This window comes from Pteropus medius, unplaced genomic scaffold (assembly GCF_902729225.1).
Source record: "Pteropus medius unplaced genomic scaffold, Ma_sr-lr_union100, whole genome shotgun sequence".
Classification (NCBI taxonomy): domain Eukaryota; kingdom Metazoa; phylum Chordata; class Mammalia; order Chiroptera; family Pteropodidae; genus Pteropus; species Pteropus medius.
Window position 1 is genome coordinate 15,137,448 of NW_024340849.1, and position 27,243 is coordinate 15,164,690.

The 27,243-nt window shown below is 34.3% G+C and overlaps 1 protein-coding gene across 2 annotated transcripts; it reads right to left on the reverse strand.

Annotated features, from left to right (window-relative positions):
* Window positions 1–10,535: 10,535 nt before the first annotated feature.
* Window positions 10,536–16,596, reverse strand: LOC120585032 (dynactin-associated protein-like). Of its 2 annotated transcripts, XM_039841208.1 has the most exons (4): window positions 16,454–16,596; window positions 16,139–16,246; window positions 13,733–13,813; window positions 10,536–12,892 (listed from the first exon to the last, which is right to left on the reverse strand). In XM_039841208.1, the coding sequence occupies exons 2-4, from the start codon at window positions 16,193–16,195 to the stop codon at window positions 12,557–12,559; spliced, it is 474 nt and encodes a 157-aa protein (XP_039697142.1). In that variant the 5' UTR covers window positions 16,196–16,246; window positions 16,454–16,596; the 3' UTR covers window positions 10,536–12,556. The 2 variants fall into 2 exon arrangements, with proteins under 2 accessions (XP_039697142.1, XP_039697146.1); XM_039841212.1 differs by lacking the exon at window positions 16,454–16,596 and having other exon boundaries at window positions 16,139–16,442.
* Window positions 16,597–27,243: the final 10,647 nt, after the last annotated feature.

Consider the following 27,243-nt stretch of genomic DNA (forward strand, 5'->3'; position numbering starts at 1 on the left):
AAGCCACAGCAAACCTTTGTTCTCCATTAGAAGGTTCCTTTCCAACCCAACATGGGATTTGAAATTAGACCTCCCTTGGATAAGATGATAAACCCTGTTGACTTGCAATTATATAAAGGTTGTTCTCTAATAATCAGCCCCTCTTTCCATTATTCCCCAAATATACAATACTCTGTGATAATCATGTTTTATTTCTGCCTGGAAACCTCAACCCCAAATCTTTGCCTATAAAAACCCTACACCCAACTCTCAGGACCAAATTCAAATACTCCCTTTTTCACATAACTTCTCCAATTCTCCTAGCAGACACTAACCTGTTCCTCCTGGATGCTGTCAGGGCACTTTCTCTATAGATCAAGGTGTTTCAGCTTCAGCACTATTGACATTTGAGGATAATTTTTTTGTGAGAGACTAGGCTGTGCATTGTAGACTGTTTAATGCCATCCTTGGCCTATATGCACTTAATGCCAATAGTACTCTCTCCCAATTGTGACAACAAAAAAATTCTCAAGACATTACCAAATGTCCCCCAGGGGTCAAAACTGCCCAGGCTTAAGAAGTACTGATCTAGATTTATCACTACGATTTACCCCACTCTAGTGCAATTGGTCATAACTATATCTTTTCATTCATGAAGACTATTGGTTCTTTAAAGGAAAGCCCTATATATAATTAATCCTATATCTACACTCCTCTAACTCCACACAAAAGGGCTAGCAAATCCCTTATATATAACAGGAACTCAATAAATATTAAATGCATGAATGAATTTATTACAATGACTACGTCCCCTTGTTTATTCTACATGGGGGAAAGAAATAATATGTGTAAGAAGACAGAGAAAGAGAAGATGACTACCTAGAAGAAGGAATATAAAGGTAGCCTCACTGCTCCAAAATCTTTATATTCAGCTCCACTCCCCCTAAGAAAAGAAGTTGCAAGTAACAGAATCTAGATGTGGCATGAACAAAAGAACGGCATTAATCTACATGTCTTTGCAATATGACTCTTTCCTTCATTCCTTATTAATATGAAAGCCTTCTGAGGAATTCATCCATCTATCCATTGATGGAGAGAAAGTCATATGGTAGAGTGGTTAAGAGCATTGTTCCTGCTTATGGGATACCAGTAATGGTCAAGCAGACAATTATTCGTATGATACAGGTTCCAAAAAAAGAAAAGAGAGATAGGGAGGGAGAGAGAGAGAGAGAGGCCAAAAACTTATTCAAAGAAATAGTAGCTGAAAGTTTTCTAACCTGGTAAAAAAAAAACAGACATCCAGCTCCAGGAAAAGATGAAAACAAGAGAGAAGTTTAGAGGCAGCAAGAGAAAACAACTTGTTATATACAAGAGAACATCCATAAGATAATCAGCAGATTTTTAGAAGAAAATTTGCATGCTAGAGGGAGTGCCTAGATACAAAGTATTGAGAAGAAAAAAACTGCCAACCAGGAATAAAGTAACCAGCAAAGCTGTCCTTCAGAATGTAAGATAGTTTTCCAGGCAAACAAAAACTGGAGAGGTTCATCACCACTAAACTAACCTTATAAGAAATGTTAAGGGTGTTTCTTCAAGCTAAAGTGAAAATATGCTAATTAGTAACAGAAAAACATGAAAATATAAATCTCATTGGTAAAGGTAAATATATAGTTAAATTCAGAATATCTTTATGTTATAATGATGGGTAAATTACTTATAAAACAAGTGCGAGGTTAAAAGATAAAAGTATTAAAAAGGCATAACTATAATAATTTGTTAATGAATACACAAGGTAAAAAAATGTAAATCGTGACATTAAACTTGTAGAAACAGAGAGTTGAAAAGTGGTTGCCAAAATCTGGAGGGTGAAGGAAATGAGGAGAGGTTGGTAAAAGGATACAAATTTTCAGCTATAAAATGAATAAGCTCTGAGGATCTAATGTAAAACATGGTGATTATAGTTGAAATACTGTATTGTGTCACTGAAATTTGCTAAGAGAATGGAACTTAAATGTTCACATGAAAAAAAGAGAGAGAGAATTAAGTGAGGTGATGTGTTAATTAACTAGATAGAATAAAGAATTATTTCACAATGTATGTGTGTGTTAAATCACCACAATGTATACTTGAAATATCTTACAATTTTATATACCTAATAAAGCTGAAACTAAAGAAAAGAGCATTGTCCCTGGAGTTGGATTGCCTGGGTTTATATGGCAGGTCTTTCACATAACTAGCCAGAGGATACTAGATGGGTTGTTTAAACAATCTATACCTCAACATCTTTATCTGTAAAATCAGGATAATAATAATAATCCTCACATCTTATGTTGTTATGTGAAAATACAGTAAATTAATCCATACCACAGCTCTTAGAACAGAGTCTGGCACATAATTAATCTTCATTAAATGCTGGCTATTGTTCTCATTTATTTATTCTCCCTTTGCACAAATATTTGAAAGCTCCCTATGTATCAATCCCTCTGATAGGCTCTGAGAACAAATAGTCATCATGAAACTGACAATCTAAACAGTACATAAACTTTAAACAATAGTCACGCCAATGAATAAAAATTACAAAATATGCTAAATGCTATAAAGATAAAATTCAAAGTATTTCCAGTATCAGGGACTACCTTGAGCTAAAGTATTGGAGGCAAATTTTAAATGCAAATATATTGGGCTGTTCCCAGTCTGTTCACAAGGCCGGAGGCAGTGGGGCCCCGACAGAAGGTCACTTTGTTGGTGGCATTAGGTGGATACGGTGCAGAGCATCAACTGCTGCCCATGGGGAAAAACCCAGGTCCAAGGAGGGTCACTGGGTTGAGTCAGCAGGATGGAATCAAAATGTAAAAAGGATTCCAGAAGAGGGTGAAACCTCACTCAAAACAAACATCATCACTCTACAATTTTGTCTAGGAGGTGTCCTGAACCAAGTTATGAATAATCCAGGCACTTGAAATAAATCATAAGAATATTTTACTATGATTGACACATGGTAAGCACTTAACTATATGGTACTATTATTCTACTGAAGTACTAATCTATTTAATCTTATAAACTCTGTGCAGTATATCCAGCTATCTCCAACTCGTTGATGAGATAGATCACAACTTACAGATGAAACTTATATTCAAAACCAAATCTCTGCTCAAAAAGCCGCTATTACTAACCACAGTGCATCATAGTCTCATTCTTCTAGAATAATAGAACCATACTGCACCTAAAGTTGAAAATTAAGTATTTATCCTCCAAAAGGAGTAAAAGTAATATCATCACTCTTTATTGGTATGATCTTTTAGAGCTGCAAAGTACTTTGATGCCCATAATGGCAGACTATCTTCAAAACAACATGAGAAATAAGTTTGAATATCTTCATTTTATAGATGAAGAAACATATTTCCAATAAGTTCGAAAGATACTCCCAAAGGTACACACCTGGTGAGTGGCAGAAGCAAGTGGTTCCAAGTGCAGTGTGGGTTACGCCACCCCTGATGATGTTTTAGGGAGAAAATAGTGGTGGGCCATGTTTTTTGTAAGATGTTGCTATTTTCTCACGAAGAATCTTGACCCAAAAAGAACATTTGTCAAGAACAATTGCTTTAAATGCATATATGTTATTAAAACATCCTTGGGGAAAAAGGTTTATAAGAATCTGAAATATTATATAAACTAAAATATATATAAATATATTTCATTCACTAAAATGTTTTAATTATTTTAATTTTAATTTTTTTGCTAAGATGGTTATCACTGGTTCCCAATAACAAAAATAGCTAAATTTGTTTTAAAACTACTTTTTTACTTTGATTTACTTTTAATGTCACTTAGCCAGCTATTAGCATATTCACTCTGCTGCTCTTGCAGGAGAGAAGGTAAATCCTTTTATCTCCCACTTGACCTTCACCTCCAATTTTTGAAGGATATTTCTACATGTACTTTAACTATTTCAACCAACCCCTGACCTCTGTTCACCTTTAGGTAACCATATAATAATACTTTCTCTGCAGCTTTGATGATTTTGTGACATTTTTCTTAGTTGAATGTTAGCCTTAGTTATAATTTTCTGAATATTTATAAATTATTAATTAAAGAAGGAACAATAGCCAGAAATATGCTAGGAGGCAAAGGGAATACCATCCTTGACTTAAGAATTCACCATTATCCTCAGATAATATTTATTGAAGATTTGCCAGGTGCCAGACTAAGCGCTTTATATATATTAACCTATTCGTTCTTCATAATAGACCTATGAAGTAAGTAGCCTTTTTTTAAATCTCCACTTTCTAAATGAGAAAACTGAGGCACAGAGAGGTCAGGTAATTTGCCAAATGTCACACAGTAAGTGAGAGAGCTAGGTTTCAAGTCCCAGCTGTCTGGTTTTAGAGCTTGTACACTTTAACTGCTCTATGCACTATGCTGAGAGACAAACATAAAACTCTTTAAGACATTAAAAGATAAATATCTGGTTCTCAGAAAAAAAGTGAAATAGAATATCTGGTTCTCAGAATGAAAAGTGAAATAGAAGATATGAAGAAAAAATATAAAGAATAAAATTAATTGGAGAAAATGATTTTTTTCTTCCAACTAGAAATAAAATACATAAAAATGAGGTAGCTATTAATGAAATCTGAGTTAAACACATTAATACATGCAAGAAGAAAGTCCAAATGGATGTCAGAAACTGTAATGTGGAAAGGTTTTATGTTAGTGCAGAGTCCAAGATCTAAGTTCACGTAATTTCAGCTTTACCACTAATGTGCTGTCAGGCAAGACAACAGGGTTAAAGTCCTTGACACTGTGCCAGCACTTGCCAAGGTTTGTTCTGGCTTTGGGATCTTCATCTCAAAAGTGAAGAGTTTGGATTGGATAATCTCTAGTCTCTTCCTGCTTGATTTGTCTGGGATGTAGTCAGTGCCATAATACATCAAATGATTACTTTGTAAGTTTCTATGTTCCAGGAACAGGGCTGGGTCCTGGAACCATAAGGCATGATCTCACTCCTTCTGGGAGCAGCTCTGAATGCTCACCTGTGCCAGGTGAAATTCTTGGAGACCTGAATCCTCTGTTGGTGTGATTGACACCCAAGGCCAGCTCCCTTTGACACTGTAACTGACCACATCTGACTCATTATTATTAGACACTGTTAAAATTTTGCAATTATCTGAATGTTTATAAAAGAGTTTTAAAGAGTACCTGAGGCTCATAAAAGGATTAAGAATTTGGTGTGGATTTAATTGTTGTAACAGAGAATCTGGTTTGTCTTGCCATTCTCTTTGTTTTCCTTATAAATAGAACATTCAATTTTAGCTGGTCACAAAAACATCCAGAATAATTGTTACTTTCCCCAGTCTTCCTTGCAGCAAGATGTGGCTATATGACTAACTTCTGGCAATGGGATATAATAAAATTTTTGCATAGAACTTCTGATAAATATTCTTAGAAGGAAGTAGCAATGCCTTTTTCTCTCTTTTTGCTGGCTGGAATATAATGACTGGTGCTTACGTAGCCATTTTGAACCATAAAATAGAAGCCAAATGCTGAATACGTGTAGCAATGAGATAAAGAAGTCTAGGCCATGAAATTATTTTATTCAACTCTGGACCATCTACCTTTAGTCTCTTCAGGTGTATGAGAGAGAAACTTCTATATATTATTTTTCCATAGCTTCTATATCTTCACTATCATTTAGGAACATCTGTCACTTATAGCTGAATGCTATCTTAAGTGATAGAGGGTGTGTGTAGAAATAGTAAGTAATAATTTAAGGATTCTTGTTTCATTTTTAAGATAAGCCCATGTGTTCCATTTAAGACAACTGTAATGTAGAAACGAATACAATTGATACAGAAGCATCATTGCTTACAGTGTTTCTTAAAAACCTAACTACACTTCGGAGCAAACACATCTATTCTGCTGCTAGAAAAGATAACACTAGTTGTAGTACACTATATTTCATTTTATTTATTTGTTCAGCTTTATTGAGATATAATTGACAGATAACATTGTGTATGTTTAAGATGAATAATATATCGATTTGATACACTTATTTGTTGTAAAATAATTGCCACCATAACTTAGCTAAAACCCGTACGTCACATAGTTACCATTTCCCTTTTGAGTGAGAACATTTAAGATCTACCCTCTTGGCAACTTTCAAGTATATGATACAATATTGTTAACTATAGTCTCCATGTCATACATGGAGATCTCCAGAATTTATTCATCTTATAATTAGAAGTTTATGCTCGTTGACCAGCATATCTCCATCTCCCCTTTCCCCAGCCTTTGGTAACCACCATTCAATTCTGTTTTTATAATTTTGTTTTTTAGATTCCACATATAAGTGATATCATATGGTATTTGTCTTTCTCTCCAGCTTATTTCACCCAGTAGAATGTGTTCAAGTTCCATTCATGTTAAATAAAGATATATATCTATTAGTCATTCATCTTCTGTCAGACATTTAGGTTGTTTTCAGATCTTGGCTATTGTGAATAAACATGGGAGTATAGATATCTCTTCCAGATTCTGTTTTCATTTTTCTTCCAATATATACCCAGAAGTGTGATTGCTGGATCTATTTTAAAATTTTTGAGGAACCCTCATACTGTTTTCCGTAGTGGCTGCACCAATTTACATCCCCACCAACAGTGCACAGGGGTTCCTTTTCTTCACATGCTCACCAACATTTGTTTTCTCTTGCCTTTTTGATAATAGCCATTCTAACTGGTGTAAGATGATAGCTCAGGTTTTGATTTGCATTTCTCTGATGATTAGTGATGTTGAGTACCTTTCATGTACATGTCGGCCATTTATATGTCTTTTTGGGAAAATGTTTATTCAGTTCTTCTGCCCACGTTTTAATCATGCCATTGTTTTTTCCTATTGAGTTGTATGAATTCTTTATATATTTTGGATATTAACCTCTTATCAGATATATGATTGCAAGTATTTTCTCCCATTCCGAAAGTTGTATTTTCACTTTCGCGATGGTTTCCATTGCTGTACGGAAACTTTTAGTTTGATCATGGTATATGATCCTTTTAATATGCTGTTGAAGTCATTTTGCTAACATTTTGTTGAGAATTTTTGCATCTATGTTATCAGGGTAATTCTGGCCTTGTAAAAGGAGAAATAGAGACTTTCTCAGACAAAGAAAAGTCAATCAATTCATCACCACTGGACCTGCCTTACAAGAAATGCTGAAAGGGGTTCTTCAAGCTGAATAAAAAGACTAAGATTTAGATTCTTTGTCTTTGACTTTTGACAGATTTATTATAATGTGTCTTGGGGAGAATATTTTTAAGTTGACTATATTTAGGGACTTATGAGTTTCATGAACTTTGATATCTAAATATCTCCCCTGATTTGGGGAGTTCTCACCCTTTATTTCTGTAAATAAACTTTCTGTCACCTATTTTCTCTCTTTCTGGAACTCTAATAATTTGAAAACTGGTTATTTTGATGGTATCCCATAGATCACATAGATTTTCTTCAGTCTTTTTCAGTTTTTCTTTTTTCCTCTGATTGGATAATAGTAATTGATTTGTCTCCAAGCATACTGACTCTTTCTTCTGCTTGTTCAAGTCTTTTGTTGAAGCTCTTTACTGAATTCTTCTGTTCAATCATTGTATTCTTCAGCTCCAAAATTTCTATTAGGTTCTTTTTCATGTTTTCTGTCTCTTTGTTGAACTCATTTTGTTCTTGTATTGTTTCCTTGATATTGTTAAATTATTTATCTGTTTTCTTGTAGTTCTCTGAGCATCTTTAGAATAGTTATTTGGAATTTATTTGATGGGTAATTCCTAGAAATCCATTTCTTTCAGGCCAGCTACTGGAAGTTTATTGTATTTTTTGATAGATTCGTATTTCCCTGATTCTACATAATCTCTGTAGCCTTGTATAGGTGTCTGTCCATTTGAAGAAGCAGTCACCTCTCCAGACTTTATAGGCTAATTTTAATATGGGAAGACTTTCACCTGTGGAATGGTAGCACATTGCAACATATTGTGACTCTGAGTCTAGTGGTATAAGGTGCCAAGTGTGGGACTATGTGGCAGCACTTGGTCCAGGAGGGCATGCTGTCTTTTTGATTCAGGCCACTAGGGACCAAAGCATTCACAACCATGTGGTCCTTGTCAAGCACTGTGAGGAGTCCGCTGTGTCTGCAAAAGCTGTTGGTGTCTTTAGCAGCAACTCCAAGTCCAGTGACTAGAGACCAAGACAGGGAGCAGTGGTGGCCAAAGATGGTGGTGTATGCACACTTAGCTGCAGCAGCCAGAAACAGGTGGCTGTGCAGTGAAAAGAGTCTGTTGCATGCACACACACACACACACACACACACACACAATGGTGGAAGCCAAGGCAGGCAGCCAGGACCACAGCTAACTGCAGTACCCAGGTAGCTGTGGGGGTCTTTACTGTCAGCATGTATAACTGTGGCTGCTGCATTTTACTACGGATGCACAGCAATGGAGGCTGGTGACAGTGGCTGGGCTTAGGGCATGCAGGTGAGCACAGTGGTACAGGCCAGTGACAGAAAACATGGTCTGATCTGGGCCCATAAGCAGCTATGGGGCCTTAGCAGTCAGCATGCTCTCTTGTGGCTGCACAGTCTCTCTCCAAGTGTTGGCATAACAGTGGAGGCTGGTGACAGACATCAGGCTGGAAGAAGGCAAGTACACAGCTAGAGGGGCTATCCCCAAGCATGTACATAGTGGTAAGCATCAGCTATGGGGCTCTAGGCTTACATCTTTCACTCCTGTAGCCACAGAGGAATGGGCTGGCTACTGGTGCCATTCCCAGGCTTCAGTGGGGGCAGGGATGGGAAGGAGTAGGGAGAGATTCAGGTGACTGGTGGGAATACTTGAGAAACAAAAGCTGGTGAAATCTACAGGTGGTCCTCTGCAGCTGTGCTGGCCATTGGTTCCTTCTTCAGTGACAAAAACTTCTGGATTTATCTGTAAAGCAGGTTTCTGTGAACCACAATGACTCTTGCTGCATGGCTGCTCTTGGCAGCATCTGCTTTTCTTCCTTGTTCTTAGCTATCTCCACATGTCTCAGCTTTGCCAGTGCGTGGGGGGTGAAATCAAAGCGGGATCTTTGAGCAGTGCCCTGAAGGGCTGTAGAAACTGGTTGCTCACCCTGCTCATCTTTTCCTGGCAAGGGGAACTCTAGCTGGGAACTTCTCTCTTGGCGCTGAACAATGCCTGCTTGGGAGATGGGATGATGCAGGCAAAATGAGGCTGTCTTCCTTCTCCTTACTCACAATTACTCTCAGGTGTTTTGCTCTACAGTGTTGCTGAAGTTTCTTAAGTGGATTCCAGAGCTCTCCCAGAGCTGTTGTTGTTCATGGATAGCTGTCTGTCTAGACGATCTTTGTGGGGGAAGAACGGAGGCTGCTGTCTCCTATGCCATCTTAGTGACATCTTCCCTCTGTACCCAATTATATTAGTTTCTCTTTTTTATTGTTAATATATCATGTGTTTGTTTCCTTTGTGCTTTGCCTTGAGGTACATTATGGACATTTTAAAACACATCCTGTTCAATAAATGCAACAGCAATATAAGGAGGAACTCTCAGATGAAGCCAGTATAAATAGGAAAGTAACTTAAAAAATTGAAACTGGTGGGGAAAATGATGAATGTTGCCTGTGATTTTAAAAAGAAATTGGTTAATGTTAAGGACCATTTTGAAGGACAAAGAGAGACTTCTACAAAACTTAGAAAATGCTCTTATGATGCCATGACAAAAGTCAGTGAGAGAGGTGACAAACTAGAAGAAACGTATTTGACTTGAGTATACACCAATATTAGATACCTACCATTGTAATGGCAACTAATGAGAAGCTTGGGGAGTTATTGAAAAACTTAAAGACTAAGCAGGTGAAACATCACAAATAATTTGTTTCAAAGTACAGATGCTTCCAAAATTCAAAAACCCTTTGAAACTGCACAATATCAAAGTGAGCAGCTTAAATAGCATATCTTCTAAAAAGGTTTTCTAAAAAAATTGTGAACATCATCATGGAGCAGGGTTAGCTATAACAGCAGATTTTTTTGTATAGATAAATGGACTTGGGAAATTTGGGAAACAAAATGCCCAGTGGAATATTTTTTTAGTAAAGCATCCAAAGAAGTGAATTACACTCATAGTAGGCAAGGTGTGTGTGAAAAGTTAACATTTTAATTCTACATGAATTACTTTGCATTTAAGAATGGGCTCACAAAAGTCTTTGTAGAAGATGTTTTAAATAGAGAAGCTTCCTGACTGATTTAAAATATATTACCATTATTCAAATATGGTGGATAATTTTTTTAAATAATAAGTATTAGAACTTGTGTATGATTTTAATATTTTCTGAATAAATTATTAAAACTGGATGATTACTTATTTATTGAATATGCATACCTCACTTAGTATTTTAATAGTACTTACTCAAATTTTTGTTCGTTATGTATTTTAACTTGCGAAGATATTTTCCATAGCTCTGTTTACTATTTTAATGTTTTATTAAACAATAAAACTCTAAAGCAAAAAAAAAAATCCAAGAGCTCATTTACATCTCTATTTTACAAAGTACAAAAGCCAGATGGGCTCACATTACCTTAGTCACAATATCCTCCAAATGAATAATCGTAGTTTAGAGATTAAACAAAATGTCAAATATTAATAATTTCCTCCAAAATTAACACAGGAAATTCATTGCTAAGAGAAGATTCTTTTTAAACACAAAGAAACTATCCTTCCTGTGTTACGAAACTGTATTCTATATTATGTCTAAAAGTCAAGGAAGAAAACAACATCTCTTATCAAACATCTAGTTACTTAGGATGGTTTCTAAAATACAAAATTTTTAAAAAATTTTTATGAGCATTAAATTTACTTTAACTCTTTTTTCTAAAGTTTTTATTACTTTTAATCACAAGGCTGAGTTTAAATCATATAAGGAAGCACATTGTCACCTAGTGAATTTAATCTTTCTTCTTCATAAGCATTTAAATCAAAAATACAGAAATAAATTGATTTAAAACTATACTGAGAAAAAAGTATATGCACACTTACTCTCTTTCGTTTATTAATCTTATCTAGAACTTTATGAAATTTTTTTTCTAAAATTTATAAATACCTTTCATCATTTTTAAATTTTATTGCCAAATAATGTTTGTGTTATAAAAAATTACTCTTTAAAGACTCAAATTTTTACATTCCACAGTGTCTGAGAAATAATACTAGCTGCTCATAAATAATAACTATTCAGTGAATGACCACATTTCTAATCTTATTTGCACTGCCTAAATATCCAGTAAGGCTTCAAGGTTATGCTAATTTACATGGCTTATTATTGACTGCAGCAAATCAACCTAGAATTATATAGAACATGAAATATTTTACTTTAGGAAATCTTGAAAAACAAAGCAACACATTTGGAAACTAATGGTGTGCCAAAGAGAATCGGAAGTTGTAAGCTGGAGATTCAGGCTCAAGCGACAACTCATTGTGTCCAAGTCTTTGACTAGGAGCCCTGCCCCCTGCTCTGGGACATTTTTCCCTTTTGTGGAGTTTGGAGGTTGAGGGTGGAGTGGGCAGCTTACTTTAACTCTAAAGTGTTTTCCTGATTGAAATGTTTATGCTTTTACTAAGTATCAAACACTCAGAATATAAGTAATATTGAACAAGAGTCTGTGTTTCATAGAAAATTATAAGCAATGTGCTCTCAAAGTTATAGTTTAAAGTATAAAACAATTTAAAAATTCAAATTTTATAAGTAGTAGTTTATAGTACTTTAGAGATTAAGCAAAATATCAAATATGGAAAATAATATTGATAATGTTGGTAAAAAAGTACAAATATATAAAGATATATCACTTGTTACATTCGAAATGATTGCTTTTGATTTTAAGTCTATTAAACCCCTTAGCCCTCTCCTTTTCTGTTTTAATTATATCTACTTAAACCTAAACATTCACCCTTTTCCAACTTTGAGCCCTTCTCTGAAATCTTCCTTAATTATTTCTGTCTTAACCGATCTCCCTTCTTTTCTGAATTCCCCAATAAGAAAAATACTTCTGTAAGATCAATAGGTGTTTAATAATTTGTGCACATCAACCGCTTTGAACATTTTCTTCTTTCCCTATTGAAATGCAAATGCTGAAAATAGATTGGGGAATAATCAACAACGGATGGTAAATACTGACTTAAAGACCAGCACACAGGGAGCTATCTAGAGCAGGGTCTACATGACAGCCTCTTCAGCAGTGGAAATCTTCATTAGTGATAAATGAGACTGACTGAACATGAGAGACAAAGAAAAAACTCTGAGTCTCAGCCCGGATGAGTCAACCAGGCTCAGCTGACATTTTTCTTTTTCGATCATTTGAACATTGACATGCCCAAGACTGAATCATCACCATATGGGAATCCAGCAAATGACTGAGTAAGAAGGGCAAGATCTCATGAAGTCAAATATTTTAGAATCTCTTGGCAACGAGGACAGAACAAGTTGGACATGCTTCCTTCAGGGTATGAGTGTTGATCCAATTTGAAGAGGGCTGAGGGCTCAAAAATATTGTTATTAATCTTCAATGATAACTTCGTGTTCCTCTGTGGTTTTAGTCATCTCCATGGTAGATGGAGGCACTGTGGTAGGGGAGCTTTTGTTCGTCACAGAGATAGAAGGCAGGGTACCCTGAGATCCAGGCAGGGACGATGAAGCAGGAGACGGGGTAAAACCAGGGATGCAGGCGACATGACTGGACTTTCCATCTGCATGAATGATGATGGTGGTACCGGTGGTGGGCTTGCCAAAGTGGACAAAATATAAGACCAGAACAATGAGGGCTGTAGCAATTAGACAGGCCAACAGACACACCAGAAATGTTTTCCAGAGTGACCGTGGTTTTGCTGTAACCTGCAAAGTATTATAATAAATGGATATTTCAAATTACATAGTGGCAAGTTAGGTAAATAATTACAACTAGGATAAGACTAACCTTTTTCATTACTCCAAATGCTGTGATTTAAAATACAATATATCAATTCTCTCTCTCTCTCTCTCTCTCACACACACACACACACACACACACACCGCCTTGCTGAACACACATACCCCTTGCCCACAAGTGCATGAGGCAAAATATCCCCTCTTAGTTACCCCTTCATACTAAAGCAATAAGGTCTCATCTCAAATGCACATAAATTCCCTCAGAGACATATTGTTATTATCAACTACTAACATTGCAGTATAAATTAAATTATCTAATTAGTCCTCATGGGTAGAAAAATAATGACTAGACATAGCAAAACATTTAGATTGGTTATCTTTGGGTGATGAAAAATTGCAGGTATTCTTTTGCTCACTGTTATTTGCTGTTTTCACATTACATATTGAGATTTTATAATCAGAAAACTATTTATTAAATATATTCTAATCTATTAAACATAAATAAGAGGCTTTCTTTGAGCTCAGAAAGACATTAAAATAGAAAATCTCTGGCACGGATGGGATCTTAAAGGAATAGGATACAGCGCTGGTAAACAGTTGGGGGCTGCGGGTTCTAGGCATTGCCCAGAGATTGTGGAGTGGCAGCTCAGAAGAAATGTAGAGTAGCCAAAGGTGTGTGGCTGGTGAGAGGTTCAGGGGGACTAGAGCCCTGCAGAGGGCTGTGGAGCAGGATCCTCCTGTCTCGTTTCTCCATTGCTCCAAAGGATTGCCGAAAACTCCCCACCTCCCGCAGTCCCCAAAGCTTACCAACTGTGGCTGGAAGGTCACATGAGGCAATCTACAATCACAGTGTGTTCCTTCATTTGAACAATACGGATTTCTGGGTAACTGCAGAGAAAGAATTTGAAACAAACAACTAACTCTGATTTTTAAAGATGAGGAAAGCTTATTTTATCCAGAAATATAACCATATAAAATATATTTTAAAAATTCTGTGATTCTGACATGTATTAAATTAGGAGCTAACCAATTCTAGGAGAATCTGAAACTCTAATAATGGTTTAAGGATATGAATTATGCAAATACACTTTTCACATCAAATGATCAGAGAAGAAAAATAGAATGATCATCTCAGCAGATGCTCAAGGACTGTTTAACAAATTTCAGCAATCGGTCTTGACAAAAGCAGACAAAAAATACGAATCTCAAAGAAATAAAAATAAAAGAATAATTCCCAAATGTAGCAAGGAATGTGTACCTCAAAACAATGACCAACATTATATTTAACAGTTAAATATTAGGCATCTTCCTTTAAAGTCAGAAGTGAAGAATGTCTCCTTCCACCAATATTAGGTAATTTTTTTAAAGTTCTCATTAATATGTATGAATAAAAGAAATGCGAAAATAAAACTAACATTATTTTCATGAGACATGATTGTATATAAACAGAATCCCATGTGATTTATCAAAATAATAAGAACTCATTAAGTTGATTGATTGTAAAAATATGAAAATATATGTAACAACACTTGTTTTATGTGTGTGTGTATTAGCAACTGCTAATAGGACTTATATAAAGAAAACCATAAAACCTTACTGAGGAACAAAAAGACTTCTTGAATAAATGTCCTCTTATAAAAAGTTTCAGTAGTATAAGTTCTTAATTTCCTAAATTTTAATTAAGAGCTTTAGGAAATTTTCTAGAGGAAAAAAAAAAATAGGGAAATTGACAAAAACTTCATGTGGGAAAATAAATCAACCAAAACAATAAAATGACATTAAATTAGGGTAGGAGAAAACAGGAAGCAAAATATTGGCAGTGATTTTCTCTGAGAGGGATCATGGGTGGCTATTTTTTCTCTGTAACTTTCTATATTTTCCAAATGTTCCAAAAAAAACCCAAATAATAATTGTAAAATATATATCTTCTACCCCTTGTTTTGGGAGATATAAGAGGTTGTCCATCAGATTACTAACAAATGGGAAATTCTAATTGTTTCTTTTCATAGTCTCAGAAGTTAATTTTATTCTTTGGGGTATTTTTTTTTAACATAATTTACTAATTATTGACAATGGAATAAACTTATAAATGTTTTTGGCATATGGGGCCATACTATAACTCATATTTAATATATTATGAACAAGACAGAAATATAATGATATATATAAGATATTAGAGCAATGACATTGTTCAGTTTGTTCCTTGACATATGAGACATCCTATAAATCAAGGTTATGGTGATGTAGTTATTCAATTCCTAAACTGATCACAAATACAATCTTCAAATTGTAAAGTAGTTCTTATGTCAAACCCTATCTTTGTATTTACTTTGTTTGACCTGGTATTACAACCTCAAGTTAATTATAAAATTTCTTTTTCTTTTTTTTAATGTCAAATAAATGTATATTCTTTTTTAAAAAATTATTATTTTATTTTTTTGATGAAATTGGTTAATGAAATACAGTAAGTTTCCAGTATACAGTAAATTATTATTTTATTTTTTTGATGAAATTGGTTAATGAAATACAGTAAGTTTAACAGTAAGGCATATATCTATTGCATTGTAGTCAAGGTTTTTAAAAAGTAGTTTCTTTTAATGAAAAGATTGTATATGAGAAACTTGAGTTCAATTTCTGGCACTGTCACTGGCTCATGGACTCCTAATCTTTTAATTTCTTCATTTGTAAAATGAAGAGTTTTTTTTGAATGACAAATGAGATCCTTTTTATGTTCTAAGAAATAGAATTTTTACATTACTAAAGTAACACATTTTAAGTATAAGTTTTTCCACCATAAGACATTTTTCATTAGTTACTACTTTAAATACAAGGAAGCCAATGAGAATAAATATTTTCATTGGATCAGAATATGTAGATATATAAATGATATTGTTGATACTTGCTATAAACACAACATTTCAAATTGTCTACTCAAATTTTGTCTACTGGTACCTTATAGGTTTTTGATATAAATATCAAAATTTAGGCAAAAATCTAATGCAAAATTCCCAAATGATATGAAAGCACTATTTGGCATACAAAATAACTCTCTCGACACTTATGATTACTGATAATCACATCCTAGATTCCATTCATCCTGTAACAGCAAGCATCAGAAAAAATTGCAACTTAATTTTCTTGAAAGGTTAAATGTTAAATGTTAAAAGCAAAAATATTAGACTCAAAAAAGTAAAAGGTATTTATGATATTCACCAGCTCAGCTGTATTTTGTTCGACATCCATAGCAGACTGCTGTTGTTTTCCATCCATTCTGAAGGGGCTGGTTTCTCAAAGGCAACTCCAAAGCGGTCTGTACTCACTCTGTGGATTAGAAGGTGGAAAATACTGGATTTACTTTAAAATAATAACTGTGTATTTATTCCATCCAGATTACGTAAACTAATAATCCTCTATTTTCTGAAAAAAATCTTTCACGTTAAACCCCAAAGTACACAATTTATGCTAATTGGGGGAAAATAAACAGAAAAATTTGCTCCCTTTAAAAACGCCACATAGAAACGCCTCAACTGTAAGAATGATTCCAGGATTCTGAGCAGATGTAAACCCTTGCCCTCCTATTTCGCAAAACTTATTTAAAATCACAGAAGCTTGATTTCTCACAGATTAGGAATTTCGTTTTTGCTTCTAAAAAGGCCAACAAAGCCACTCCTTAATTATAAATATTACGGAATCCTGTGGTTAAGCAAACAGAAGAATTATGGTGATGACTAATGTCAAAACTGTCCAAAAGTAAGACAATATTGAGATTACTGGATCATGATAAATTTAGGTGAATGGTGACTAAAATCTATTTAAGTCAGTAGCTACATCGAGATGGACAGGGGAAAGAAACTTTATATTGCTTTAGCTAGAGTTAAAAATAAATATAAGAGATAAGTATACTTCAGTAGCTCTTGATTATATAAATCAAGAATTATCCTTGACAGTAAATCTTGTCTGCTTCCAAGGATGTTATATCTTGCTTTAGGCTATGTAATAATTATCACTGTAATAATTATCACTGCTAGGAATCTTTTGGATGAGCGGGAACTGGAAAAAGAACGTCTTTGGTACTTTTCCACTTCTCACGAGGAGAAGTGTACATGATACAGAGTGCAAAGGAGGTTCTTCACATCAGTCTGAGAACTAATGCTTTCTGACTTGTTGACAAAGTGACATGCAGTACAGAATAGAGAAAAAAAGTCTTTAAAGATTCTTTTTAGTCACACATTTCCTGTAGGCCAATGACTTTGGATGGGGCGTGATTAGTGACATCAATTTTAAAAAATATTGATAGACTTACACATATCCTAATTCAAGAGCAGGCATGTTTTCTTGTGTGTAATAGGTATATTCATGAAAAATATGTGTTCCATAACCAAATTCCAAACCTCTGTACTTATTACGCAAACAATAAATGACTTTATGCTTTAAGTCACAGTTAGATTTTTCGTTTTTCTTTTCTTTTTTCTTTTCTTTTTATTTCTTTCTTCTTTCTTTCTTTTTTTTTTTTCTTGTACCTATGGTAAAAATAAATCCTGTCTCATTAATCTTGTGTTGTTCTGAGTGTATCTGAGTTCACTATCATGTAATAGTTGGACCTTGAGATCTTCAAAATATAATTCTAAACTACTCAGTGATGCTATAAATCTTAGAGTAACAAAAAAAATAATGAAAAAAAGTACCTGAAAAAGTTAGCATCAGGAACCTGGCTTTCCACTTTTTTTCAGTGTAGCCTACTACATTTTATTAGAATGATATATGACCTCTCTAAAGCAAAGGCAAAAGTCAAAAAATGTTCTTCGATCCTTTGAAAAACAATTGCTGGCAAGCTAGAATTCTATGCTCAGCAAAAGTATCTATCAAGTAAAAAGTTAAAATAAGATTATTTAAAGTTATCATCGACAGATGTTCATTAAAAGAAATACAAAAGAGTAGAAAGGAAAGAAATCTCAGTTGGAAGAGTTGAGATGTAAAAAGGAAAGGTTAATTAAGCCAGGAATGTCCATTATGACTCCTGCTCCTCAATATTGTGCTGAAGTTCCTATCCTGGGCAGTAAAATGAGAAATTAATGATATAAAGATGCTAACCTGTTCCTGTTAGGATATAATATGATTACAAACATAGAAATCCAAAGAACCCATAAGCAAACTATTAGAGTCAGCATTTAGCAAGATTAGTGCATACAAAATCAGTAAACAAAAATAATTTAACAAACCAGTTGTATTTTTATACACCCGCAACACATATTGAGAAAACTAAAACTTAAAGAGATATTACTGGAAATTTTCAATATCTAGAAATAAACCTACTAATAGAAGTGTAATACTTTTAATGGAAAATTATGATACTTTATTAAGTAAATCATTAATGAAGACTCAAATAAATATACTGCTGGCAGTATTATAAATTGGTAAGATCATTTGGAAAACATTTAACATTATCTAGTAAATTTGAAATACTTGTATGGAATAATCTAGCAATTCCACTCCTGGTATGTTCCAAGGGAAATACACAGATGGGCACACACACACATACAGACAAACACACAAAGAAAGATATTTGTTCTGAATCCTTAGAAGAACTGAAGAGAATACATTTCTGGGTTCTGTTGTAAATATCTCCGAAATGAAAATTTTATCTATGTGTCACAGTTAGGGAGCCAATTGTAAATTCTAGAAATGGAATTTCTGGAACTCCATTTGGTATTTCTGGAATTCCAACTGGCAGTAATATAAAGAAATGAAATATGTTGTCTAGAGAGCGTGGATATTAGGACGATTTGCACTTCTTCTTGGTTCTGGAAATCAGCTAGAAATCAAAAGAAAACAAGATCAATTTCTGATTTTCTTCCATTGCAATGGCTACTTGCTTATGGAATCCCAAATAGAGAAATGTTGAATTTTGAGAAAGTTACCCAGAAGCTCGGTAAAGTGAGAAAAGAATTGATAAACTAAAATAATAGAAATTAAAACACTAAATAAAGTTTTATTATGTACATTTATACTAATATACATGCTATGTATATGTATATAAATATGCATACATATTAAAATATTAACAATAATATATAAACAAATGTAAATATTAACAATAATATATAAACAAATGTAACTATATTTTATATCTAAATATATATACAATGTATATGCATATAAGTATGCATATATACAAAATATTAACAATTCTGGCATTGAGTAGAATACCCATACTTATTAATATTATATATACTATTAGTATATATTAGTATATTAATATATACTATAGTATATATTGTCAGTATATTATAGTATAAGTAATATACTGATAATACATTTAAAATCACAGAAGCTTGATCTCTCACAGGTTAGGAATATACTAATATTACTAATATATGTAATATCAGTAATTACATATATTAGCAATTATGTATATAATTCAATCCTTCTTTGTGAAAACACATCTCATATAAAACTAAATAATGACAGACAATTGTCAGGGATTATGATAGATATGTAAATTACTTTAATCTTCAAAACCACCCTATGAAAAAGTATTATGCCCACATTACATGTGAAAAAACTAAGATTCAAAGAGTTTAAGAAATGTTCTTCAGGTTGCAAAAACAGTAGTTGGTGCAGAAATTTAATCGCTACTCTAAGTCAAAAACATACGTAAGAACTAGAAAATTGATTCTTCCGATAGATATCTAATAGATAAATCACTTAGTAGCCAGCTACTCTGATGTAAATAAGGCGTGAGGTAACATATGTGAATTGGATTCATCTATGATCTTTTGGATATATTTTGTACCTCAGTTTTAAAATAATGTCCTATGACCACTACTTGAAAATGTAAAGAAAAACAAGCATCCACACAAGAGGCCAGATTCATCATTCTACTTTAAATCCATTAACCTTAGCTTCCATTACTCAATGCCCCCAATTTACTGCCTTACTTCTCTTATTTCTTCATTAAGTTATAAAACATCTGGCTTCATATACTTTTGTCCAAATAGAAAAGTAAGTGTATGAATAGTATGAGCACACTTTGAAGGTAATTCAGAAAATTTAAGGCAAATAATTACCTGTCCACTGTTGAAGTTTTGTAGATTTCTTCCAGACTTTTTTTGATGCATATTTAAGGATATTTATTAATTTTGTTCTTTTTAGTGTGTTTTATTGGTTAACAGTTCATTACATAAAAGTATCATAGCCTACTTAACCACACTTCCATGTTTAAGTGTTTAGGTTTTTCCTAATATTTTACTGACATAACATTTAATATGATAATCATTTTGAAGATCTCTTTTTCCAAACATTCTGTTCATTTCTTTAGGTTTCAATATAAAAGTGGACAATTAGATTAAAAAACTCAATAAAAATTACTAAATTGGCAAAGAAACTTGTACTGGATGACCTACTCACTGCATTCTCTTTGCTTTGACCATTTTTTCAGTCTTTGTTAATTGGGTCAGAAAATAAAGTGTGTGTGTGTGTGTGTGTGTGTGTGTGTGTGTGTGTGTGTGTGTTGTAGTAATTTCCTTTGTTTTACAACTCTGAAATTAAACAATTTAATAATTATTCACATATTATTTGATATTCATATTTATAAAGTAATTTATATGTTTATTCATGTTCATGTTTATCCATATTCATATTTATGTCTTTTGGAAGTTTAACTATTGTGGTTCAGTGTTCTTTTTTCTAGTGAGCATTTTATGTTTCAAGATACCAAAGACTTTTTTCCCCCCTATGTATTTATTAGAAGTATTTTTTCAGCAGTAGTGTTTTCCTGTTCTTTTTTTTTTTTAAGAAATTGTTTTGATTTGCAGAAGTTTTTAAAACTTAGGAGTTTAGACTAATTATGTTTGGTTTTTATATTTTCATTTTCAACAATTAACTCTTTAGTGCATTTGAAATCAATTTCTGTTTATCCTCAAATAGTTTTTCCCAGAACATTTATTGTATATTTCCTTCTCTTCCAATTTACAATATATGAGTTTTTCCAGTGTAGATTATTTTGTTCAATTTTCATAACAGTTTAGCCTAATTACAAACTTAATTATTGAATAAGAGCCCAAGACCATTAAAGGCTGTTTGTTGGACATTCTGATTACCACATGCAGGTCATAAATATTTTGACAAATATGTCATGAACAGCCAAATTTTTGTGCTTTATTTGGGCTTTAGGAAATTAGTCTACATGTTATATCTTATGAGGGTTATTAATAATTGGCTACACATCTAATTGTCTGTCCTCCACAATCATTTTCCTCATTCTCATCAACTAATATGGACACTTGACATTTGATAGTGTCATTTCTTTGGACATCGCCTTTTTCTGAAAACATTTTCTCCCTTTAATTACCTTCTATATTTCTGCATTTTTATCCTGTGATTATAATTCTCTCTCTGCACATATTACAGTCCCAGGTGAACTCTGCCATGAGACTGAGCGTAAGCTATTGCAATCAAATATATTGTAATATCAGTTCTTGGAGGGCAGGGACCAGGCTTAGTTTTTGATATGAATTTCCTGAGTGTTAGTACCCAACAGCACAATTTACAAGAATATAATTAATACTGGGTGACTAACTGATAAATTGCTGGTTTGGGTTACAAAATTCTGTAAATAAGTATAATTACTAAAGAGTCTCTTGTTTGTGAATGCATGATGCCCAAGGGACTTGGAGGACATGAGTTAATTAGTGCTCAGAGGTATTGGGTGACAGTTTTTAGTCTGAGAATTCTACTTACTCTTACAATGAAGGTTTCCGAGTTCTCATTTCCACCAACTTGATAGAACCTTTCAATCCTGTGTCCTCTCGGATGACTATACTTCAGTATATTCCCCTCACCTTTGGACTGATCAGCAGAAAATGAAGACTAAATCCCCATAAATATGAAACCTAGAACCTTTGTAACCATTGTTACAATACCTCCTAGTGATATAGTGGCATGAGCTGGGGGGATTAGAAGAGTGATTACATTTGTTAACATTATGAGATATTTAACAACAAAAAAATATAAATAATGACAATATAGACACCTACCTATGTATCTACAGCCATTCATGTTACATAGAAGTCACTAATACAATTGAACCCCCATATACACTTCCTAAGTAATATCCTCTATCCCCAGAAATAGCCAACACCTTAAATTATGTGGTTATCACTCCCTTGTTTTTCTTTATAGTTAGACTCCACACCTCTGTAGCTTTAGAAACATAAGTGGTAAAGGTATTAAACTGTATGCTTCTGGACTTGCATTTGTTTATTTATTTTATTTCTATTTTGAAAGTATTTAAGTCAGAGAAAGATAAACACTATATGATTTCACTTATATGTGGAATCTAAGGAGTAAAAAGAACAAACTAATCAAAAACAGACTCACAAATATAGTGGACAATTTGGTGATAGACAGAGGGGAGGGGAGTTGGGGGGCTGGAAGAATGGGGTGAAGGGTTAAAAAAGTACAAATTAGTAGCTGATGAATAGTCAGAGAATGGCATAGGGAATGCAGTTAGCATTAATATATTGGCTAAGTGGAGGGTCAGGGGAGGGAGGGAACAATTGTGGGGGTCATTTTACTAACTATATAGATGTCTAACCAATGTACTGTATACTCAGAACTAATTAAAATAAATCTAAAAAAATGAAATTTCTACTTCAAACGATGCTATGAACAGCTCATTCATGTTTCTTGGCACTCTAAGAAATATGCAATTGATACTCGAACAACACAGGGATTTGGGATGCCAACCCCGCCCCCGCCCCCCGCAGTCAAAAATACGAGTATAACTTTTGACTCTCCAAAAACTTAACTACTAATAGTTTGTAGTTAACTGGAAGACTTACCAATAACACAGTCAATTAGCACATGTTTTGTATGTTATGTGTGTTATATACTGTACTTTTACAAAAAAATAAGCTCGAGATAAGAATATGTTATTAAGAAAATTGATTAAAACTATGTTATTAAGAAAATTAATGTTATGAAGAAAATTATAAGAATATGTTATTAAGAAAATAGATTTACAGTATTTATTGAAAAAATTCACGTATAAGTGAACTGCGTTGTTCAAATCTGTGTTGTCGAAGGGTCAATTGTGCATATATACATATGGAGGGAAGGAAGGAGGGAGGGACGGAGAGAGACAGAGAAAGGAGTTGCTATATTACAGAGTATGCACATTTCAAATTGACTGGAAAATGCCAAATATTTTCCTAAGCATTTGTACTAGTCTACATTGCTACCAGCAGTGTATGAGAGTGACCATTTTTTTAGATCGCTGTCAATACTTGAGATTTTCAGACTTTTAAAAAATATTTTCCAGTCTAGTGGATATAAACTATCTCAGCATGGCTTTAATATGGATTTCCCTGGTAATTAATGAAGCTGAGCATCTTAGGAAGGGATGCTTATTGGCCCTTTATATTTCCTTACAACACGAGGCAGGGGATGTGCAATGGGGAGTAGAGCTGGCACTGCTGAATAAGAAGAGGAAAGCAGCGGAGGAATAAATATGATAGAAAATATAAATCCCAAACTATTACTTCTGCCAGACCTTTCTCTGGAGTCTGTACATCTGGCCCCTACTAGATGCCTTCTCTTGTGTATCCCAAAAACACCTCAACATGCATCGTGTGGATCTTAACTGGACTGGGTATCGTGTAACCCTAATATGCATGGCCATGTGCTCTTCTCGAAGAACACTCACTTGTTGCGAGGGAGGGGTACAGAAGACAGATGGTTTGACTAACCTGAATTATGGCTTTCTAGGAGGACAATGGGAGAAAAGGATCCAGCTATGCTTAGAGTGAGGATGCTGGTCTAGAAATAGATAGGCGGGGAATTGACAATGCCTGAAGCAGGATGAGTTATTGGGGAACACAAGGGCATTCGTGGTCCTAAGGAAGTCCGGGAACAGGTATAATGGCAATCAGAAAATAGAATATACAGAAAAGGAGGTATCTGTGATCAGAGTATAAGATCGAAGTTTAAACTTTAGATAGGGGAGTTGTTTTTGCACATGACAGGGTCTAGGGTGGGCCTATAGATTATTGGAGGCTGAATGACCACTAACTACCCAAAGTTATGGGCACTGCTATGAAAGCAGTCAAAGAATTATGAGACAGCAGGAATTGAGTAGGAAAAAGGACTGAACAGGTCTCAAATGAGAGTGACCAGGAGCTGAATAACGACCGCCCCAAGGGAGCGGAGAAGGTAGAAGAGCCAAATAGCAAGAGCCTCAAATAGTATGTGTCTTAGAAAAGCTAAGTACTGTTTACCAGCAATGATGGAAAACTAGAACGTTCCCGCTCTCCCTCGCTCCCCACTGCCTTTCCCAATCTTTCTAAAACATGCTACAAATGATGCCGCGTAATGAATAATAGTCACTTAAGAAGACGAAGGGAAGCATTACCCTATGGGAAAAGACAGCGTTCATTAAGGCAAAAAGATGGTGGAATTACTGTTGAAAGAGACTGGAAAGGTAGGAGAGTTTCTTTACTTTGTAACGGGGGTTCCACAGGGCTCAGCGGGAGAGTTTAGGAAGAAGGGAAAGAATTGAAGAGTGAACGAGGAGAGAGGAAGTAGAGAGCAAGATGGGCATGAAAGTCAGGTCAAGGGTTGGTGGTAAGAAGGATTTTCTTCCCCTTGAGTGATAGGCCAGGCAGAATTTGGAGATCTTATTGTTCCAAGAGGCATTTTGGTTAAAGTGATTTTAGCACAACACAAGCCAAGGCCTGATGTTTCAGAGTTCTAAATCATGAGACACTGACAGAATGAGTCAAGGATATAATTCAACACTTTCAGCAAACATTTCTTAACCATGTACTATGAACTTGGCACTAGACTTAAGCACTGGGGATTAAACATTTGTACAGCTCAGCTTTACAACTGTGAGAAAAATTAGCTTGTAGTCCCAACATGCTCACTGAACACAATTGCTGATCTCCCTAAATTTGGTTTTATTCTCAATCTTTAAAAGTTATTCGATTTGCCCAGAGGTGGAATCTCTGAGGGGGGGGCGGGAATTAAAGTATCTCATTAAAAAAATCAAAACAAAACCCTTAGACTCTCTCAATCTGTCTGCTTTGCATATTCTCCCTGCCCTGCTGGAAGTTTAGCTCTCATAAACAGGCTGTAGAAAGTGTACAGAGATAGAAGGAAGGGTATGGAGAGCCCACTGATAAAAGATCGAATGAACTGCATTTCTCACATCATCTTATTTCAACTCTTGGACAATAAGACTACTTCTACCTCAAGTCCAGGATTTTTCCTAAATGGTTTATGTGGGGACTGTGAGTTCAAATCCACTCTGCTACTTACATAAAGAAAAATCTAGAAAAAACAGTAGTCTTTTAGAGTACATATTGCATGTGACACTATTTGTAATAAACTGATAATAAACCCATTGTTTCTTGGTAAGTTTTCAGTTTAGGCTATGAAAACTGTGGTCAATTGGAGACAATGGTCTAAGAACTTAGCCATCTAGAAATTGTTCTCTGAAATCATGTATTCTATCTCCTACCTGGCTATGTTTGTTCTGTTAATATTGTGGAAAAGTGACATTGGATCTATATCTGCTGAAATTGCTTTCTCAAATGATTAAAATCAAAAATCAATTAGTCAAATATTTAAATGATTACCATTTGGTCACACGAGAGGCTTGTATATTAGAAATGCCTTTCCCTATGAAATCATGCCTATTTTAATCTTAATATAAATGAAGTCAAAACTGTTACATAACATACTGGTTTACCAATAGAAAGCTAGATATTTCCTGAGAGATGGAAAGCTCAAGTATAAGTTAAATGGAAGAGTTAAAAATATTACTTCCACTACTTACTGGATTTGAAGTTATTCAACATCTGTAGAATGTGTCATATTTTCCTTCCATTCTATGGCAACAAATTTCACAATCCCAGTTCTAGAAGTATTTGTCACTTTGTTCAATGCCTTTTATTGTTACAGATTTCAGGAAATGCTAGACTTATTAACACTAAGTTAACTATGATCCATCTACTCTAGGGTGGATTCAGTTCAATAATTATGATTTCATATTATCGGGTATACATTTTGAGTTAGGCTACTTAGTGTATATATATTCTGTGAAACAATAATACAACCATGCCACCATTTGACTGAAAATATATGCAAGTACTTTTTTATGAGCCTTCCTAGCAAGACAATAACTCTGAAATCCAGTATAAAATTTCTTCCATCAACATACTAGTGTATGAATATTGACATATAAAAATATCCAAAAAGAAATAAATAGATGCTTGGTTTTGGTAAAAGTCCCACCCTTTTGTATAAATTATTAGGAAACTCTACTGGCTACTACCCAAACCACTTTCTTAACTTCGAAACATTGCTTGAGTAAAGGCGGCAATTATCTGCTACTAAAAAAAAAAGAAAGAAAGAAAGCAAACTTCTAGCTTATCTGTTATCTCCTACTTAAAACCATGCCTCTAGTCTATTTTCTTGATTTATGTAATTAGTCAACTGTTTTCTAAACTGAAACATGAAACTCAAGGGACCATAGAAATTATCTAGCCCCATTTCCTCCTTTAACAGATTTGCAGAGTTGTGGCAAAGTAGAGGGTCCCTGACGACCAAGTTCACCATGTCTCTCTTCTAGTTTTGTTTTAAATGTTCACTAAAGCAGAAGTTGTAGTTTCTTTGAGAAATCATAGATAAATAACCAAGCTAGAAAAAAAAAATTGCTCAGAGTAAATTGAAGATTTTTTATTCTAAATTATCATTCTGCTACTTCATAGTATGTGTTAATACTCTTTGTACATGGAATGCGAGAGACCTCTGTAGTTGTCTGAGAGTGTAATTATCTGTAAGCTGTTGTAATTAGTTTCTCCTCAGGGAAAAGGAGTGTACCTTGGCCTCCTCCAAAGAGTATGAGTTGTCCCTCAAGTTCCAAGGACTTACACTCTAGGAGGACAACTCTGTTCCTTGGGGGAATGTCTTGTGGACCTTGAATAAGATGAGGGTGGCAAAGAGGAATTTTTCTAAAAGGCCTAGATAGAGCTTTAGGTGCCAGAAGCTCAGAGTTGAACCCTAATGCTGCTATTTATTGCAGGTGAATAATTTACAAAGCTAGTTTCCTTAAAAGAAAAATTAGAGTTATAAGGGCTTACCTTCATCCTCTCAAAGTGACTTAAACCTAACACAACCGTGAAAAAATATCCCCCAAAAGCCTTAAGAGTTGTTATATATTTTACTGGGGTGAAATCTGAGCCTTTTGAAAAGAATCCCTTGGCTGCATTAAGTTGCTTCAAAGCATCTGAATTTCAGCCAGCTGTGGCCATGGC